This window comes from Sarcophilus harrisii, chromosome 1 (genome assembly GCF_902635505.1).
Source record: "Sarcophilus harrisii chromosome 1, mSarHar1.11, whole genome shotgun sequence".
NCBI classification, from domain to species: Eukaryota; Metazoa; Chordata; class Mammalia; order Dasyuromorphia; family Dasyuridae; genus Sarcophilus; species Sarcophilus harrisii.
The window spans coordinates 15,207,890-15,226,518 of NC_045426.1; the positions used below are offsets into that span (position 1 = coordinate 15,207,890).

At 44.0% G+C, this 18,629-nt stretch overlaps 1 protein-coding gene across 11 annotated transcripts in view; it reads right to left on the reverse strand.

Moving 5' to 3' along the window:
- Positions 1-18,629, reverse strand: part of PDE1C (phosphodiesterase 1C) — a 366,823-nt gene that overhangs the window by 44,777 nt on the left and 303,417 nt on the right. For 7 of the 11 annotated variants that reach the window (XM_031952784.1, XM_031952715.1, XM_031952709.1 and 4 more), the window contains 5 exons: positions 16,551-16,632; positions 13,520-13,640; positions 11,991-12,166; positions 10,278-10,508; positions 4,526-4,594 (listed from right to left, as the gene is read on the reverse strand). In XM_031952784.1, coding sequence (XP_031808644.1) covers positions 4,526-4,594; positions 10,278-10,508; positions 11,991-12,166; positions 13,520-13,640; positions 16,551-16,632 — 679 coding nt within the window. The remainder of the gene's footprint in view (positions 1-4,525; positions 4,595-10,277; positions 10,509-11,990; positions 12,167-13,519; positions 13,641-16,550; positions 16,633-18,629) is intronic. The other 4 variants (XM_031952753.1, XM_031952761.1, XM_031952776.1 and 1 more) reach the window with 1 other exon arrangement.

Here is an 18,629-nt window from a genome sequence, read left to right on the forward strand (position 1 = left end):
AAAACAGTAATGATTTCATTTAGCATATGTAGACAGTCAGTGGACCAATCCAAGAGCCTAAAATGTAAAGTTTTAAGGTTTTAAGTCATCAATAAAATTTCCTAAGTCTATTTTGCTAGCAGAAAAGAGTCTTGTTGACTTATCTTATATCTTGGTGAGTGTTAGCAAGGCTCCCAACTAGGGAAAGATAAGATAGGGGCTGAGATAACCATTTGGTTATGACAGACTCAGCTTAAACATCACATTTTATAGCAAAGGTCAAATCTAACCAGGGCTGTAGGCGGTTCTACAGCTCAGTCCCCAGGAGTTGATAAACTGATATCATAACCAAGGAACATTATCTTCCAGTAAGAGGAATGATCTCCTACAATTTACAAGGAAACTGAGACTAACTGATACCAAAAAGCTCCAGCTTGGGGGTAGAAAGACTAATGGATCTGGAGCCAGATAGGCTATGGTTGCATTATGGTTTTCCTTTTAACTACCTGTGTGATATTGAGGAACGTATCTCTGGGTTGCATTCTCTTCCTCTGTAAATGACTCCTCAGTCCCCTTCCACCTCTGCTTCTATGCTACTGTCTATGTTTGGAAGCATAAGTCTACCCACCCCCACCACTCCCAGCTAATGGCAGCTATCGGTGAGGAAGACCAATCGGAGAATGAGAAGGAAACATTTCCAAGTTCACTGGTTGACTTAGAATGAGGGGGCTTGCAAGTCATTAAAACTAACTCCTTAATTTTATAGATGAGGAAACTGAGGCCTAAGGAGTTTATGGTCTGTCTTGGAGTCCAGAGTATGGAAAAACAGACTGGCTTTTTAAAAGTTTGTCCCTACTTATGACAATCCCATAGTACCCCGAGTATAGAAGAGGATGTTGTGGGAATGGTAACACGATCTCTCTCCCTGTAGCTTGGAGATGTTCCCCAATGGCCCCTCATTACATTTTAATAATATGGAAGTTTGGCTATTAACATTCCTTATTTCTTACAAAATGTTTCCTCTTCTTTTCTCCATGTGCTGGATGGCCTTTTTAGCTCCTCCTAGAGCTTCTACACTAAGACTAGGGAAGTTGGTTGGAGTGGAGCTGTCCAAGGTACAGCGAGAACACTTGCAAGAATAGTTTTTGTTTATTTTTTTTCCAGTTTCTATTTATTTTATTTTTAATTTATGGACTAACACAATACAATTTAAAAAATGATTGCATAAGAACCTATAAATCTGCTATGCACAACTTGCTATTCCTTTCAAATATACAACATTATCATGCAACATTTTTTTTTCTTTTCTTCTTCCCTCCCACTCATATACTGGGATTTACTGACTAGATTTCTTTCTGAACACAAAGCTTTAAACCCAAACCTATCTGCTTCTAATTGGCCACCAATAGGTTCTAGGCCAAGCCCCATTTGGTCATTGTTTGGGACCTGATTGACTCAGATTGAATGTAAATAGCAATCATTTCTGCTTTAGCTAGAAACCTGAGGGTTTTCCCCTCCCAGATTTATCCATCCATTTATTTATTTAGATTTTTTTTTGGTGGGGGGGAATTAAGTAAAAGAGGAAATTCTTTGCCTTAATTACCACCCAATTAATTACTTAATCAACAATCAACCCGAGACCTGTTGAAGACCTAAGCTTAAAAGGGCCGAGGTCTCCCATTAAACCCAGGTCCATCTCCAGTCATCTTGATTCATATTTTGTCACTGGACCCAGATGGCTCTGGAGGGGAAAGTGAGGCAGGTGACCTGCCCAGCCCTCCCTCATTTAAATCCAATTCACTTGCATGTCATGGGGTCACCTCCCTTATATTATGGTGCTTTTTGATAACAAAGGACAAACAACAGAGATGGCTACCATGAGACATAGTTTCTTAGGAAATACTGCTCTGTGGAGTTAATTTTTTAATGAATCACAAGGGACAAAAAAGATGTGGATGTCCTTTATCTTGAGCTTGTCAGGTTTATATTAGCTTATTAGAGCAGAATGAGACTCTGACACAGCAAGTTATATGGTGACAAATGATCCTGAGTAGGTGTGTAGGAACACTGATGGACCATTTCTAGTCTTAGAGAGTATTATTTCAGATATCAAGAAGAGAGATTCATATTGTCAGGTGAATTTGGGAGAGATTTAGTGCCTCAGCTCACAATGAATGCCACAAGAGCAACTAGAGAAACCAATGCACCAAAGTATATACAATTTAATGCAGATAATTATTGAATCTTTCCATAAAATATGGTTCTGTTTCCATCTGTAGCACTTAAGTATTTGGGGGCTATCTTTTCTGCTAGGATAATCTTTGAATGCATATAATTTTGGGACTAGATTTGTTTAATGGGGCTAAATGGCATATAAAATGGAATTATTCATGTGTATTATCTTTGGCTATTAATGGGAAAACTGAAAATTGATGATTTTCAGAGAAGTACTAGCGCATAAAATGTGTTTATTGTTAACTCTTAGTATGCTCAAAATTATTTACTTTAATTTACAATATTAATTGCTGAATGTCATGTATCTTTTCTGTCTTTTGGTTTTGTCCTTTAGATGAAAAGGTTGAACTGGCTCGTTTCTAAGGCCTTTTCTAGCTCATTATCAATATGCCTATGACCCCACCATGTGTATCATCTCTGGGGCTCTATTAAAGACTCACTCTTACTCCTCATCTTGACCTCCAGGTGACTTTGGGCTCTGGAAGGCTGTGCTAAGTGCGAAAACATGCTCATATATGTCCTATCAAGGGTTCAAATATTGCCTGGGGGAATTTCATTTTCCAAGGACCAGAATTTCAGAAAAGCTGACCAGTTATCTTTAGATATAATTCTTCTGGGTACCTATTGGAAATCCAGAATGGTAAAGCGTTTTGAGATTATGCTATATCAGATGAGGCAAATGAAGATGAAGAAGAGAAACCACAGGTACAATTTCTGTCTTCAATATTTTAAAGATTGTCATGGGGAAGAGACTTGTTCCATTTGGCCCCAAATGATGGATCTAGAAGTAATGGATAAATGTTTTGAAAAGGATGAATTTCAGTCTGACTTAAGGAAAGGATTGCCAACAATTTTCCAAAAAAAGAATGGAGGTCTTGGATGAAAGGCTGGATGGCTACTTTTTGAGAATGCTGAAAGGGGGATCTTGTTAGGGAACAGATTGCCGTGCTGACTTCTGAGATTCCTTGCAGATCTCAGATCCTGTTTCTTTGATACAGACAAAGGTGCGATCATTACCAACAGACCTAGAGAATGGAGAGCACCGGCTGCTTAGAACTCTCAGACCTTCAGGTAACTCAGCTCAGAGTGACAAAGATTCAAAGAAAGCAGTTCCACTCACATTAACAAGTGTGCACAAAGCTGGATGTCCATGTCGCAGAAGGGTTTTCTAACAAAGGTGATGAAACGAACTTCAAAATGACCTCAGACGAAAAACTAAGAAAGAAATGCATCCGCGCCCTCTTCGTAAGTTGCTGCCAACAGCTAAAAGTGCCTGATCTCATCATAATAAGCTTCTTGTGTCAGATTCAAATTTTTTTCTCCCTTGGCAACCATACTATTAACTAGGATTTGTCCTTGATAGGTTTTCTTTCTAACAACAGGCATTAAAAGAATAATTCAGCATCTGTTCCTGAATCATAGGGACTATAAAATACTGAATTAAAACAGGGTGTTCAACATAAGGCAATCCAGAAACCCTAATCATTTATGTTTTTATGTCATGTGCAGACAAAAGTCAGGTACTAATAAAAATGAAACATATTTATTCGGTGAGATAGTATCAGGAGTTAGAGTTTTAACCCTAATCCCATATATATTAGATCCAAACAACTAATGTAAGATTGACAATTCATTTTAAAGTTCAGGTCTTGAGGGAGTAATCTGGTTTCTGGAGGTGAAAATCAATTTCCCATAAAAAATTTACAGAGAACAATATCATATTGGGTTGGGAAGAGATGGCAGTGTGTCTTGGTGGTGCACAGAATATTAGACTGCATTGTAGACAGTAGTTTATGTTCTCAGTTCCTTGGGACTCCCTGATAACTTATCAGTGAAGGCATTTTCTGGGAGGATTTTGCAGTAAAGGTGGGGGGTCACTGAGCATGTGCCCTAACCACACACCGTGGAATATACATTGAATAAACGTGTGCATGTGTTTGTACGCAGATATATGTACAAGCTACAAACTCATTGTACTACAGTGTATTACGATGTGGTATCTGGCAGTTGTTACTGCCTATAAATCAATCAGTGATTCTAATCATCCCTGATCTTAATTTTGTTCCTAATATTCATTTGCAAAGTGGCAAAAAAGAGAATTAATTCAGACTTTTGAGGAGGAGGTGACAGTCAAAGAAGCTATAATTCATCACTTCTTTTCTTAAAAAGATAATAAGTCTATCGATAATAGCAAAGACTTTTTCCAAGGCTGAATATACAGAAATATCACATATTCCTATTTTCAATTTCTTCTAATCCTAACAAGTTCGGCCTCTTTTGTGAGAAAGAATAATAGGAATCAGATTCTTACCGTCTGTTTTCTTGGAATCGCTGCCAGTGTTGGACTGATCCTTCTTATCTGTCTTGTTTTTCTCATCACCTGAAAATGACAGAATCAGCAGTGTGAGCAGGCTGCTGAGCAAGAAGGAGCTAGAAGTCACACTAGGCCTGTCAACGCAGGGCTGCGGATAGAGAACAGGCAGTGACACACTACAAATGAGGAACTGTGCCCGAGAAGTGGGAGAGTGGATGTCAACAGAGAAATAAATGGGTGGAAAAGATAGGTCACAGTGAGGAAACGAGAGAGACAGAGACAGACAGAGGGACAGAGACAGAGAGAGGGACAGAGACAGAGAGACAGAAAGGGAGAGGCAAAGAGAGACAGAGACAGAGAGTGACTGACAGAGACAGAGAGTGACTGACAGACAGAGACAGAGAGTGATTGACAGACAGAGACAGAGAGAGGCAGAGACAGAGAGAGGCAGAGACAGAGAGAAAGAGAGGGAGAAGCAGAGAGAGACAGAGACAGACAGACAGACAGACAAGAGACAGAGACAGATAGAGATAGACAGAGGGAGAGAGACAGAGAGAGAAACAGAGAAAGGCAAAGACAGAGAGAGACAGAGACAGAGACAGAGATAGATAAACAGAGAGACAAGAGAAAGACAGAGAGACAGAGCAAGATAGAGACAGAGACAGAGATAGAGGGACAGAGAAAGGCAGAGACAGAGAGATCATGAATCTGATGTCAATGAGTCAACGGTTCACTATATCCAGTATTGCACCTTCAAGCCACCACCTGACACAGTGGGAGGTGAGACTCAGCTTAAAAAGTGTCTTTGTTTTAAGAATTTCATTCACTATATAACATTACTATTGATTGTACGTGTTATGAAAAGTGAGGATTGTCTGAAATAATTGTTTTTACTGAGATGTGAGCACAAAAGATCACAGAACTGTGGGCAATTACTAGTGAGAGGGAAGTTCTGCCCGTTACCGACTTTATTTCGAGGACTGCATTTCATTGGTTGCTTCATGGTTACTGTGCGGGGAGAGTGCACGTTATCAGAATTAACGTTTTGTTACAGGGGACGGCCTGCAACACTTCCAGCCATCCCTTGGTGGTTCTGGGAAGCCGGCCTCCCACTCCCCACAGATTCCCTGTCTCGACATTCACGTTTTTGACCCAAGTGCTAGGAACGTGAGAGTGGAGCCGGACTCTGCTCACAGGACTCAGCGGGAGTTGTTGGTACACTAAAAGTCGTGACTCTCCCTCTGCAGGTGGGAATTTGGGATCCGAACAGGGTGAGTCGTCTGCCAAAGGTAGAAAGTGGCAGGGCCAGGATCTGGACCCAGATCTCCCTCCAAATCGGGGGCCTCCCCAGCCTTCTTAAAGTGCATTAAGTTCTTCCCCTCGGGGTGCATGTGCAGTAATAACTGCGTGAACAGTAATTGAGTAAATGTAAAGATCTGAAAGTCTTCTCATGTAGTTATAAATCACTTTAATTACAGCAGGCGACATGAGGGTCCCAAGCCAGCTATTTCTCTCCATTGATTTGTTTCCCGCCTCTCACTCAATGACTACCTTCTTTTGGGGGAAATGTTGGCCTGTGGTGAATGTCTGTAACGAGGGACAGCTAAGCCCGTGGCCCAGCGCCTCCCGGGGTTCTGCTCCGCGGGGTGCACCATCTCCAAAGGCAGAGGGAGGACCGCAGACTCAGAATTGGATCCGAACCTGGGAGGGCCCCTGTTTTAGCTCCTTCTCTGACCCTGCCTCTGGTTCTGTGTTTATTTTCCTGAGCCAAAGACAGCAGAGGTTCCTTTTAAACCTATATTTAATACTTCTCTCGCTTTCCTGCTCCAGGGGCAGGCTCAGAAGCGGCCTCGTGCTTCGGCCAAAGGCCCCCCGGAGCAGCCATGTCCCCCGGGCACAGGAGGAATGGCTCTGGGAGTTCAGGACATTCTCCCCAATATGGTGGCTCTTCTCTTGTAGGAGTCCAAGAGAACTGGATGGGAGTTTTCTGGATTTGATCCAGGTTCTCTGATTTAAATTTCAGTTGAGTTGAAACTGGAGAACCAGGAAGAAAGGCAGAAGGGGGAAAGCTCAGGAACGCCACGTTCACTGTGGGAGGTTAGGAAAAGCTGACTTGAGAGCATAGATTTCGAGCTGCAGAGGCCCTGGGAGACCATCCAGCCCAAGCCTCTTGCCTGGAAGATGGGGGCAAGAAAGCAGAGGGATTCGCTGACAGGGACACAGCTAATTAGTCCCAGATCTGAGCCCCAGCACCGACACTCCAGCCCCAGATCCAGCTCTCCTTTCCAAGCCGCTCTTTGACTCAACTTGTGCCAAGGAAATCAGCCCTGTGGCGTCTCGGAAAACCTCTGGCTCTCCCCAAGACGATGAAGAGAATCTTTGTCGTGGCTACAATCCTAAAGGACTCACGCTAGAAAATGTTATCCCTCTGGAGAGAGAAAGCTGAGGAACTCGGTGTACGTGGAAGCATATTTTCTTTCATTTTCTTTGTTTTCTTGCTTTTTCCTCCTTTTTGCAGAATAGCAAATACGGAAATGTGTTTTATGTGACTTTATATATATATTATATATTATAATATACATAATTATATAATGTATAACAACATATATAAGTATCTATATAATATAATATATAATAATATATATGCTATTAATATTATTATTTCACTGACGCCAAAGATGACAGACAAGATGGCAGAGGTACCATGCAAACCTACTTCCTCTGGCTCTATATTTAATACTTTCTTGCTTTCTTACTCCAGGGGACAAACTCAGAAGCAGACTTGTGCTTCTGTCAAAGGCCATACCAGCCAGCTACCACTGAAGCAGCAATGTCCCTCGGGCATAGGACGAATGGCTCTCTGGGAGTGCAGGACACTCTTTTGAATGATGGTAGGTCTTCTCTTGGAAGACTCCAAGAGAAATGGACAGGAATTTTCTGAATTTCATTCATTATATATACAATGGCCATTGTTATTTCTTGCCTCCTCAGTGGGAGAAATGGGGCAAGAGGGAAGAAAAGAATTCAGAACTGAAAACTACTTTTTTCACATAAAGTTTATAAAAAACAAAAAAAGGACTATTTTGCATGAAGTTAGAAATCATTTCATCACAATGTTATATTCACAATATAAACTTTTTTCTTCCAGAAAAAAAGTAAGATTATTTTCTTAGAGAAAAAAAAAAGTCATTTCTTTAAGGCTGTGATGAAACCTAAGGCATTGTTGTCATTATCAGAATAAAAGGATCCTGGATTTCAAAAGGACCTCTGAAGCCATCAGATCCAGCCACGCTTTATATAGAGAGGAAGGTGGAGCCCCAAAGGTGGCCTCCCCCTTTTTTATTGGCGTCCTCCTCCTGCCTAAATACAAACCCAGGACAGGTTTCATCTCAAACAAAGCAACTAACACAAAAACTCTCTTGTCCTGGGCTCTCTTCTGCCAACAGAAGGGAGGGACAGGGATCTGAGGAGGCCGAGAGAGGCTGTGAATGCCAGCAGCTGGGACACAAGGAAGCCTGGTGGGCCTAGAGCAGCAAAGATCACCCCGGAGACCGTTCTCTCTGAGCCCCCTTGGGCTCGGTTCTTCCACAACTGGGGTACATCTGGGGTAGATGGCAAGGGCAGGCAAACAGCTGTTCTTCCCAATGCTTTCCTATCAAAATCCCTTTTTAGAACAATGTTCACAAAATCCACCCAGGATTTGGGTTTGTGTCTGGAGGGAAGAACTCCCTTGACATTGCTGACGTTTTCTTAGACTTGGAAGTTCTCAAAGCAGTTGGACACTCGATGTCACACAAATAGCAGTCAGTTACCCGAGCATAAGCGAGACACAGCCCCCCATACCAGGGCCAGAAAAGCCACCGGCTAGGCCGGAGGCAGGGGAGTTCCAGGGCCTGGACCTGAAATCCAAGTGTGCTGCTTCCTGCTGGTGATCTCAGGAAATCACAGCCTCTCTGGGTTTCCCTTCCCGTTAAACCCATCTGGATTGGGTTGTTCCCAAGGTCTCTCCTCGCTCTATACCCATGACTATGACCCAAACCTTTGGAAGCGCTTTCTCCTCATTTGCCAAGAGGAGCTGTTTTGGTTTCAGTGAGGTCTGCTGAACATCTTCTGACCTTGTCCTTGGACCGCACAAAACTGATCCACAAAGCACTTTCCTAGCTTATAAAACACTGAACAAGGATCATATTTTCCTAAAAGTTTTTTTAATAGACTGACAATGTGAGGGCCACTTGGTACTGGAAAGGTCCATAAGAGCAAGAAGCACAACTTGCTTTTCTCCAAAACAAAAATAAGATATTGGCCACAAAAGAAAACTTACTGTTTCACTCATTCATTCATTTTTAAATATAACATAAGGCACTGTTGTGCCTTCTGGCGAGGGGCAGAGGCGGAGAAGAGAAGATATACAAAGATGAATGAAATCCCAGGACTTCAGAGTCGGAACGAACTTGGGTGATTACCATGCCCATGAATCCTCACTCCAACAGAGCTAATAAGGGGGTTTCCAGACTGTGCTTCCTCTGAAGAGGAGAGCCCCCCAGCCCAGCCCAGCAGCCCATGGCAACTACTGACCTGCCCCTGCCATCTACCCCAAAGGGCAGCACCCCACTGGGCTCACACTCTCAGCAGCTCTCAACGTGTGCACGATCGTTTCTTTCTCCTGAAACGTAACCTTGTGGGCCAGGCTTTTCTCCTCCTCTTCCCCTAGTCTTGCTATTTGTGGGGAGCAGTGGGGATGGAGAGGGGCAGCTCGAGGTCACACTGTCTATCCATTACACGTGTTCAGGATGAAAGCAGAAGCCGGCCCACCAAAGCTAGACTTATTTCTCGACGATCTCACAAAGCGTCTGTGTCCTCTTACTCCCCTTTACCCATTTTCTTTTCAGTCCTATCGGCCTCCTCGGCATCCCCTCTCTCATCTCTGGGCCTTTGCCCGAGCTGTCCCCGCTTCCAGGAATGCCTTTCTCTCCAGACCTTTGACTTCTTCAAGGTCAAATCCAAGCATCACTTCCTTGGTCCTACCATTATTACTGCTTGCTCTCCCTAACCAAATTATGCTGCACACGCTTATCTGATTGTGTCCCCTGACTAAGTCTCTCGGTAAGTCAACAAGCATTTATTAAGTGCTTACTGCATGCGTGCCCCATCCTAAATGTTGGTGATACAAAGAAAGGCCAAAGCTCTCAAAGAGCTGCCTGTCTCATGGAGGAGACAACATGCAAACAACTCAAAAATAAATGGACAAAGATAATTGGGAGCTAACAGATGAGAAGAAGTTAAGACATGATTTCTTCTCTACAATCATGGAACAAAAAGCCCCCTTGGGCACTGTAGCTAAATCACCTAGAACAGTTCCTTGTACACACTAGGCACTTAATAAGTGTTTATTGGATGGCTTTATGGAAACCACGAGCCCTGCATCCTTGGAGTTTATAACCTAGTAGAAATGTACTCTAAGTCAAATCAGTTCATAGGGAGAAAAGGCAAACGTTTTCTTTAGGTGAAAACTTGTTGATGAACTACCAGCCTCCCACCCTCCCGCAAATGCTATCGTTTCCACTGAACCAAATATTTATGCTCCTAAATAAAGGTAGTCCACGTGGCAAGATTTTGCTCAGCACATCGGTCTCCTCCCCTACGCTTGTCGACACAGCCCTCCCCCCCCAAGGGGGCCACTTTCAATGAAAAAGTTTGGGTTCTGCCACTGAGAAAACCAGAACCCCAGAGAAAGACCCTGCGTCCTCACCCGTGTGTTTGTTGTCTCCGGTTCTGTCTGCTTTGGAAGGATGTTTCCCATGAGGGTTTTCGCTTTTGTGGGCTCGGCCCCCGTTAGCTTGGCCCTTGCCTTCTCCAGCCTTCTTCTTCTCGGGCTTGCTCGGCGCCCCTTCCTCGGCCTGACTCTTGGCTTCCATTTCCTTCTTCTTCTCCTCAGCCTCCTGCTTGGCTTTCTCCTCAGCTTCCCGCTTGGCTTTCTCTTCTGTTCCACGCCATTACAAGAAGCATATAACGGGGAGGATAAAGAAAAGCGATCCTCAGTGAGAGCCCTGCCAATCACTCATTAATTAAATGCAAACGTGGAAAAGCTCTCAAGGTGGACACTGGGGAGTCTGGACACTGGGGACTCTAGGCTTTGTCTCACACATGTTATTCCAGGTGCCCACAAGCACGTTGGACTTCCCTAAGCTTGAGAGCATCTCAGAGAAAGGGCTCCAGAATCGGGTACTAGAGCAGAAAAAATGACGCACTTAGAGCCAAAGCATCTGAATTCAAATCCCCATTCAAACGGCTCTGGGAGCCAGCACGCAGCACGCTGGAGAGGGGATTGGATTGGAAACCTAAATACCTCAGACACTTGGTACTTTTGTACCAAGTCGCTGAGGTGACAGGGAATCTGGACCCCAGAAAGCAAGCTGGTCACAGCCAGAGCCTTCCAGACGCCTGCAGGACCTACACAACCTCCGGGGAGCTTTTGGGACCTATCGTCCAGTGAGTTACTCGGCCCTCCTAGTTTGGGGTCACCTGCAGCTCAATGGGCATTTCATGCCCTTATCTGTATAAGTGACCTTAAGGGGACCAGACAGAGTCAGACACTGGGACGCTCCCATCAAACTGACATCAAAGTCATGGCCGTTCTCGGATCAGACCATCCAAGCGATTCCTGGTCCTCGAGGGGCTGCAAATGTTTCCCTGACTCTATTATGAATTCAATGTAGGGACCTAATGGAGATATAAGAAAAGGGACTAAGACTATTACATATTTTCGTCCTCGGTCTCCTAGGAGACAAGAGTCCAACTTGTCCCCAGTAAACAATGTGCAGGGATACAGATGGACCTTGCCAACAGGAGAATGGCTAAATAAGCTGTGGTCCAAAAAGGCGAAGGACCATGGGAAAGGTGTGACGAATATAGGGAAGCATGGGAAGGTTCATGAAAATGATCCAAAGGGAAGTAAGCAGAGTTAGTGACAACAAAGTAAACTGGGATAACCATAACAAGCCAGCCAGCAAAACTAGGCGCTCTGAGAATAGAATGAAAAAGTTTGGCTCAAAAGAAGAGAAACAAAGCTAAGAGATTTAAAAGGAGCAGAAAGCATCAAAGGCCAAACTGGAGAAGAGAGGCAGAGTCGATCCTTCGTATGGGAAAAAGGGGAAGTGGGATCAGGAAGGAGACCTCTCCCAATTTTTCCCCCAAAGGTGAAGGACTATGGGTATTGAACTTTGCATGCAACATCAAGCTTTTTAAATATATTGGCTAGATTTGCTTGTTTTCTCTTTTTTTTAATAATTTTTTTTATAAAGAATGACTCTCTGGGAAAAAGAAGAAATATACTGGAAAATATAAGTGACATAAAACCAAAAATATCAGTAAAATTTTATTTTTAAGAGTAAGTCAGATTTCACTGGGATTGAGGTTTTCTTGAGGGAATTATGCTTAGCATCTTCCTAGAAAGATCAGGTACCTTTCGGAATTTTGGCCCGCCATCTCTCCCGGTTAACGTGCACCACCTCGGTCCAAGTGGCTTTAAAACTTTTATAGTCCGCAGTGAAGACAGAATTGTTGATCAGGGCACTTCCTTCAGACCCAGTGCTCCGGATACTTAATCGCTTTGCATCTGATGGACTGATGCTATTCAAGCTAGGGACGAGATACACAAGAACAACAGGTTCGTTTTATAAGTGTTTGAAGCTAACCCAGTTTAGATGGACTCGCTTTGAAGGATTATCCCCTCAGGGAAGCTAGCTTATACACTGGTGTACACAGTGTCTTAGAATATGGTCCCCTGGTTTTCCAAAGCAAAATTGAGAAAGTTGAATACACATTCTGAACAGTTTGAAAATGAGAAATTGTCTAATACGTACAAATTTTTTCACTCTCTCCCCTACCCCAGGAAGTCTCAATCTCCTATCTCTGAAGTCCTCCACTCCTTTACTTCCTCAGCCTATCTCTTCTGTTGTAATCTCTAATTTATAATGAGCTGAACTGATGTTTACACCAACGTTCTCCATTCAGCTCTGGGTTTTAACCATCATCATGGAGAGAAATATTTCCCAAGCATAACATCCAGCTGGCGTCATCCACCAGATGTTCGTCCTCTTCTCCCAGTCCTACCCTAGTTCTCTACAACCGTCTGTTCACCCCAACATCTGGATTCCATGTTGGACCTGGACTATTTGTGTCTCACTATCTTGGGAGCTAGAAGGCAGAAAGGGATAAATAAAGGATCATTTCTGATGCAGTCTTCTCTACTTTTCCCATCTTTTTTTTTTTTTTAATGAAAATGGCAAACCTGTTAAAGGGATGGCAGTTCAGTATTATGGGATACAAACAGTTTAGAAGCAGCTTTTTGGTAATTTAATTATGTGGATAGTTATCCACAAATATGTAAAGGCTGACATGATGAAGCTCACCAAGTGGCAAATGAGACCAATTAATGGAGTGGCCATATGAGAGGAAGCCATGATTTGCAGCAAGTATATGGGAAATAGTGGGGGGCAGAAGTGGGTATCTTTCCTCCTCTCTGAAATTTTAAATTGGCCCACCTCCTTGTGAGAAGCTGGAGGATTCAATCCCCTCCAACATCCCCCTGTGCCTTTCCTGCCCACTTTTCTCCCCTAACCCTCCTGTTTTTCTTCAGTGCTTCTCTTCCCCTTTCCCTCCTCTCTGATAAAGCATAAATAGATGGAAACATGATGAAAGGAATGGAGGTAGTTCGGAGGACATAATGCAGGTTCTCTCAATTCACTCCCTCTCTGACCAGCTTCCATCCCCTTACAATGCCGGGATGAGGGGAACCTGATCATTACAACTTTGCCTGTTTCAAGAAAAAAAAAAAAAAGAAGCAATGAACACAAATTTCCATCCCCACCACTATCCCCAGGCATCTGTAGAATCAAACGGTGAGCACTTGTCAATGGTAGGAAATAAATGCCCAGGCCTTAGCCCTAAGCCAAAGCCCCGACCCAGAGCCTTGCAAGGTCCATCACTGACCTCGAGCGCCTGTGCCCAGTCCCATCAGGTTGGGAGGGTTCATCGATAAGTGGAGATACAATCTTCTCAGTCATGTCGGTCAACACAGTGAAGGTGGGCTCCACAATAAAGTCAATGAAACCTGCAGAGAAGCCAGGATGGCCACAGATTATTCGGGGTTAGCTAGGATCCTTAGTAAAGGACACCAAAGATCCTTTCCTTCTTTAAAACATGAGAATTCTAAAACTCAGAAAGCTACACCAAAGAGCAACATGACTATTGTTATTCTCATTATTATTATAAACATCATTACTATTATCATCATCATGAGGATGTCAGGGGCTAATTTTCACATCAAATTAATTTTAAATACAAATTCAGTTAGGAGCAAGGTACAGAGGGTAGCAGGCAGACTTCAGGAAGAGATAATGATGACAATAAGTGTCATGGAAAGATTGCAAGTCAGAGATCTTGAATTCCGATACTTCATTTGGAGTCTTCTCTTTCTCCAGCTTGACTAGACCAGTTCTTTTAACTATCATATGATATTCAGTCTTATGGTGTAGCCTAATGTCATGACAATTCAGTGTCTTAGCTATCCACACAGCATTATGTCACGGGCAATGTCAATAAAGATGTTTATACTTTTACCCCTTAAGAAAAATAGTCACTTTTGAACTCATTAGGTATTCACATGTGATGACTTAAATTATCTTCTTGAAAAAAATAAAATATCCATGATCTTGACAACTGGGGCTCATTAGAAGTCTAAATGACACTGGCCTACTTCCTGCCTCTGATCCAGAAGTTTATTCATCAGTGGATTCATGATGCTGACTTACTTCCTCCAACAATGGCCATGACCCATCTATACCTTCCCACCCAGTGATTTTTTTTTTTGTTTTTACCATAAACCCTCTACCTAAAGCCAATGAGTTCTTCTTCTAGGTCTTTTTATGTGTGGAGGGTAAAAGTGTGAAACTTAAGTACCTCAAACCACATGACCAGAATTTCCAAATCTGACATTTCTTAGACATATTTCATGTTACTTCTTTATTTGAATCATCATTGTTAATTGCTGCAGCTTACTATTCTCAGCAATCACCTCTTAATTGTCCTGTGGGTCACCAATAATTTTGACTAATTGGAGACTGTGATGTTGGATTTTTTGCTAAGTTCAAAAATCACCACATCATTAAAATCATCATATGACATTGAAAATCATATTTTATATTTAATCCTATTAGGGTTGATCATATTAGGTTTTTTTTTTCTAATTCTAGCTTATCAAATGTCTGTCATCCAGTGAGTTTGCTTTCCCACCCAACTTTGCATCATCTGCAAACATGATGAGTGTGCCATCGATGTCCAGACAAAGATATTAAACAGCAGAGGACAAAGAGGACAAAAGTCCCCAAAGTGACCCTGTTGGAGCTTCCTGCCATGTTGACGTTGTACAGTTAACAACCACTCCGAGTCCGGTCATCCAACCAGTCCCAAATCCATATTATTGGCTTACTATCTAACCATCACTCTCCCATGTCCTGGCAAAAATAGCCTGAGATATTTTATCTAAAGTTTTGCTAAAAATTTTGTTGAGCAGTCCTTCACCATTTTGTCATGGAATCTTTTAGTAAAGAACGGAAGACACAAATAAGTAAATGCAGAAAACAAAATGCAGGAGGTAAAAGGAAAAAGAATGAAGTGAATGCAGTTATTACCTAAAGGGACATGTTCATAACAAATTTTACAAATAAAGTTTACGTACCCCAAGTCAAAAATGACGAAAATTAAACCATAACCATAGCTTTCCCCTCTTTTACTGGAGACCTAGTTATATGGCATCTCTGGGGGGATGCTGCCATTAAACCAGTGCCTTGTGTGGAAGGGAGCACATCTGACTGAATAAATCCAGCCTGCTCTCTCTTCCTTAGAATCACGGACCTGCTTTTATATGTCTGCAGATCCTGTCCAAGGGAGACCACCAAACGAGCCATCCCGTAGCATCTTTCCCACCAGCTTCACCATCTACTTCTTGTTCAGTTTTTCTCATGAAGTCGCAGAGGTTCAAAGAATAGGCTGAGAGATGTCTGGGAAATGTGATAAAAGTGCTTACAGATCTCTCTGCTTCTTCATCTCTGCAGTCAGTTTTGGTGGGAGAGGTTGATATCATAGTGGTCTCTTTGCTTAGGATCAATGCAAGAAGAGCAAATGTCCCATTGAGGTTTCCTGTAGACTTGGGGCAGACAATGAAATAACGGCGCATTCCGTGGTTTCATTCGCCTGTATCATTTTCATTTCCGTCATCCAAAGCAGATGACTTTGGTCAAAATGTTCCCTTACCTGGTAGTTGACCTACTAATGGACCCTTTCCCTAGTTAGGCAGGCTGGTCTTCAGGGAGCAGACACTCACATTTCCTAGTACTGATGCTTTCTTTTACTGCTGGAGATATAGATGGCAAAGTGCTAGACTCAGATCTGGGTGTGAACCTTGCCTCAGATACTTATTAGCTATGTGACCACAGGAAAGGTTCTTAATCTCTGATTGCCTTAGTTTCCTCATCTGTAAAAATCAATCGACCAACATGGAGTTTGTATGCTCTGCAGAAGTAAAAGCTCCTTGGCAAGGTGGGGGCCAGAAGGATGCAGTCACGTCCACACGTCCAAGAGAGTTCTGACCTTCAGGCACCAGTCCTTGGGCCCGGCCCTGGAGGTTTGGCTCATTTGCCAAAAGACTCTGGCAAGCCACCGCCCTGCTCTGGGCCCAGTCTCCTGATAATAGTAATGGGGAGTATTCGTCAAATTCTTTAGGCCATGATCTTCCCCCAACGCTGGGAGGCTGGGATTGCTGTTGCTCTTGTTTTACACGTGAGCAAACTTACCCAGGGCGCTCCAGCTAGTGCGTGTCTGAGGTCAGAAGGCCTCTAAGTTCCCTTAGTGCTGACCTGAACCTTGCCATGGCAAAGCAACCTTCTCCATCTCCATTTTCCTGTCTCCACAAACGGGCCTTGGGAGAAAGGACTCACTTTCACATGCTGCAGATGATACCCACCTACTTGAGACTGAGCCACCATGGTTGACTTGCGGTCACACAGAGGGGAGAAAGGCAGGCCGAGCTCCGCTTCCCTGTCACCCTGGGGAAAGGAAGAACACAGCCCGTCAGGGGGAGGCAGCCCCGGGCAGCCCCTGGCCAACTCCCAAGCTCCTCTTCCCTGTCACCCTGGGGAAAGGAAGAACACAGCCCATTGGGGGAAGGCAGCCCTGGGCAGCCCCTGGCTATCTCCCAAGCTCCTCTTCCCTGTCACCCTGGGGAAAGGAAGAACACAGCCCATTGGTGGAAAGCAGCCCTGGGCAGCCCCTGGCTACTTCCCAAGCACACTGGAGCACTTCTTTATGACTTCAGCTACATCATATGACAAGGGTCCCCCTCCGTCGTGCTTTAGTCACACTGTCCAGGGACAGGGATGTCGCTGGAACACAAGAGCCTCAGCATCTCGTAGTGACTGGCCTCCGATGTAAGACTGGCTAAGAATTCTCAGCACCTGCCCACCCTGGACAGCGTCAAGGAAGGAAAACTCGGAGAAGAGTGTGGCCCTGTGGGGCAGGAGTCAGGACCCTTGTCAAGATGTCCTGTGTGTCCCTTCACGTTGTCCTCCACTCCCCTTCTATGCTCTCAGCATCAGTCCATGAGCCACTGTGAAGGGACCACTAAGTGTCAGGCCCTGGGCTAAGCCCTGCTGGTACAGAGAGTCTCTGAAGAGCTCACATTTAATGGAGGGACACAGGCAAAGAGTGAGCTCCACGCAGGGGTAACACCAGCCCCAGGGGAGGCCCTCGCAGCCGGGAGACTGAATTCTTCGGCAAAGCCCCCTTTTAAGTCCCGGCAAGGGACAGACTCCCTCCGCAACCTCAGAAGGCTGAAAGAGAGAGGGGGCCAAAGAATAATGAAGAGGGAGCCATCCCCTGAGAGGATCTCACTGTCTCCTAGGAGAGCCCGAGAATATTCACCAAGGAGAGTTAGATAGGATAAGAAAGTCAGAGAACCACAAAATGGGGATATGGGGACACACACAGACTTTGCTTGTTCTTATTCACTGAATGTGTGTTGAAAATTGTTAAGGCAGCGAGGTAGGGCAAAGGCAGGGCTGGGCCCTGGAGTCAGGAAGGTCCGAGTTCAAATGTAATCTCAGATACTCCTTAGCTGTTTTGACTTGGCACAAGTCAGCTGACCTTGGCTTGTCTCAGTTTCACATCTGGAAAATGGGGAAATAATAGTATCTATATACCAGAATTATTGTGGGGACCAAATGAAATAATATTTGGAAACTCATTAGGTCTAGAACCAAAACATTTAAGGATATTAGTGTGAGATGAAGAGAATTGGAATAAAGAGTGCATACTGAGAGCCTGGCGTGAATGCATATGGGAAGAAAAGTAAAATGGCTGGATCAAAAAGCAAAGGAGTCTGGGGAGAGTTTGGATGCGGATCACCAGTTTAAGGGACGCTCGAACACAGCTCCAAGAGATTTTGTGGGGAAGCCTTGGTGGGGAGCTACTGAGGGACAAGTGTGCCTGAAGTGAACATCAGTTTAATGAGTCGAAATAAGTCCAGTGAGAAATAAAAGAGCTTGAGGGGACAGGGACTTCCCTCAGCCTGTGCAGCTCCCTGATGAGATGGAGAGCACATTAGTCCCAGGGTCCTCCCAAAGGAGCAATTCCAGTGCTCTGGGGACAATGAAGGAAGAGCCCCGGCGGATGCAATATCTGTCTGCCCCAGTAATCTCTAAGTGGGAAAAAAAGACCCTGGAGGAGTGAGTGGGGGCTGGGGTAGGGCAGGAAGGAGGGAGGAAAAGTCCCAGTGAACTTTGACTTTCTAAAGTAATTTAGAGCTAGCAACATCCGAGTGGCTCCAGAGCCACTGAAATCCAGGTCACTTCCCCAGGCATTCATCAGAGTTCATTCATAAAGACCCTCTCATCCGATCATTCCGTAACAAATCTAAAATTAGACTAGCCACAATTCAAATAAAAAAGCACCCGAAAGATGTAACAGAAAAATCAAGGGAAAAGTAGGACGAGAGAAGACAACCACATTTCCTGCAGCGAGGGAAATCTGTTTCTGTTTTCCGACA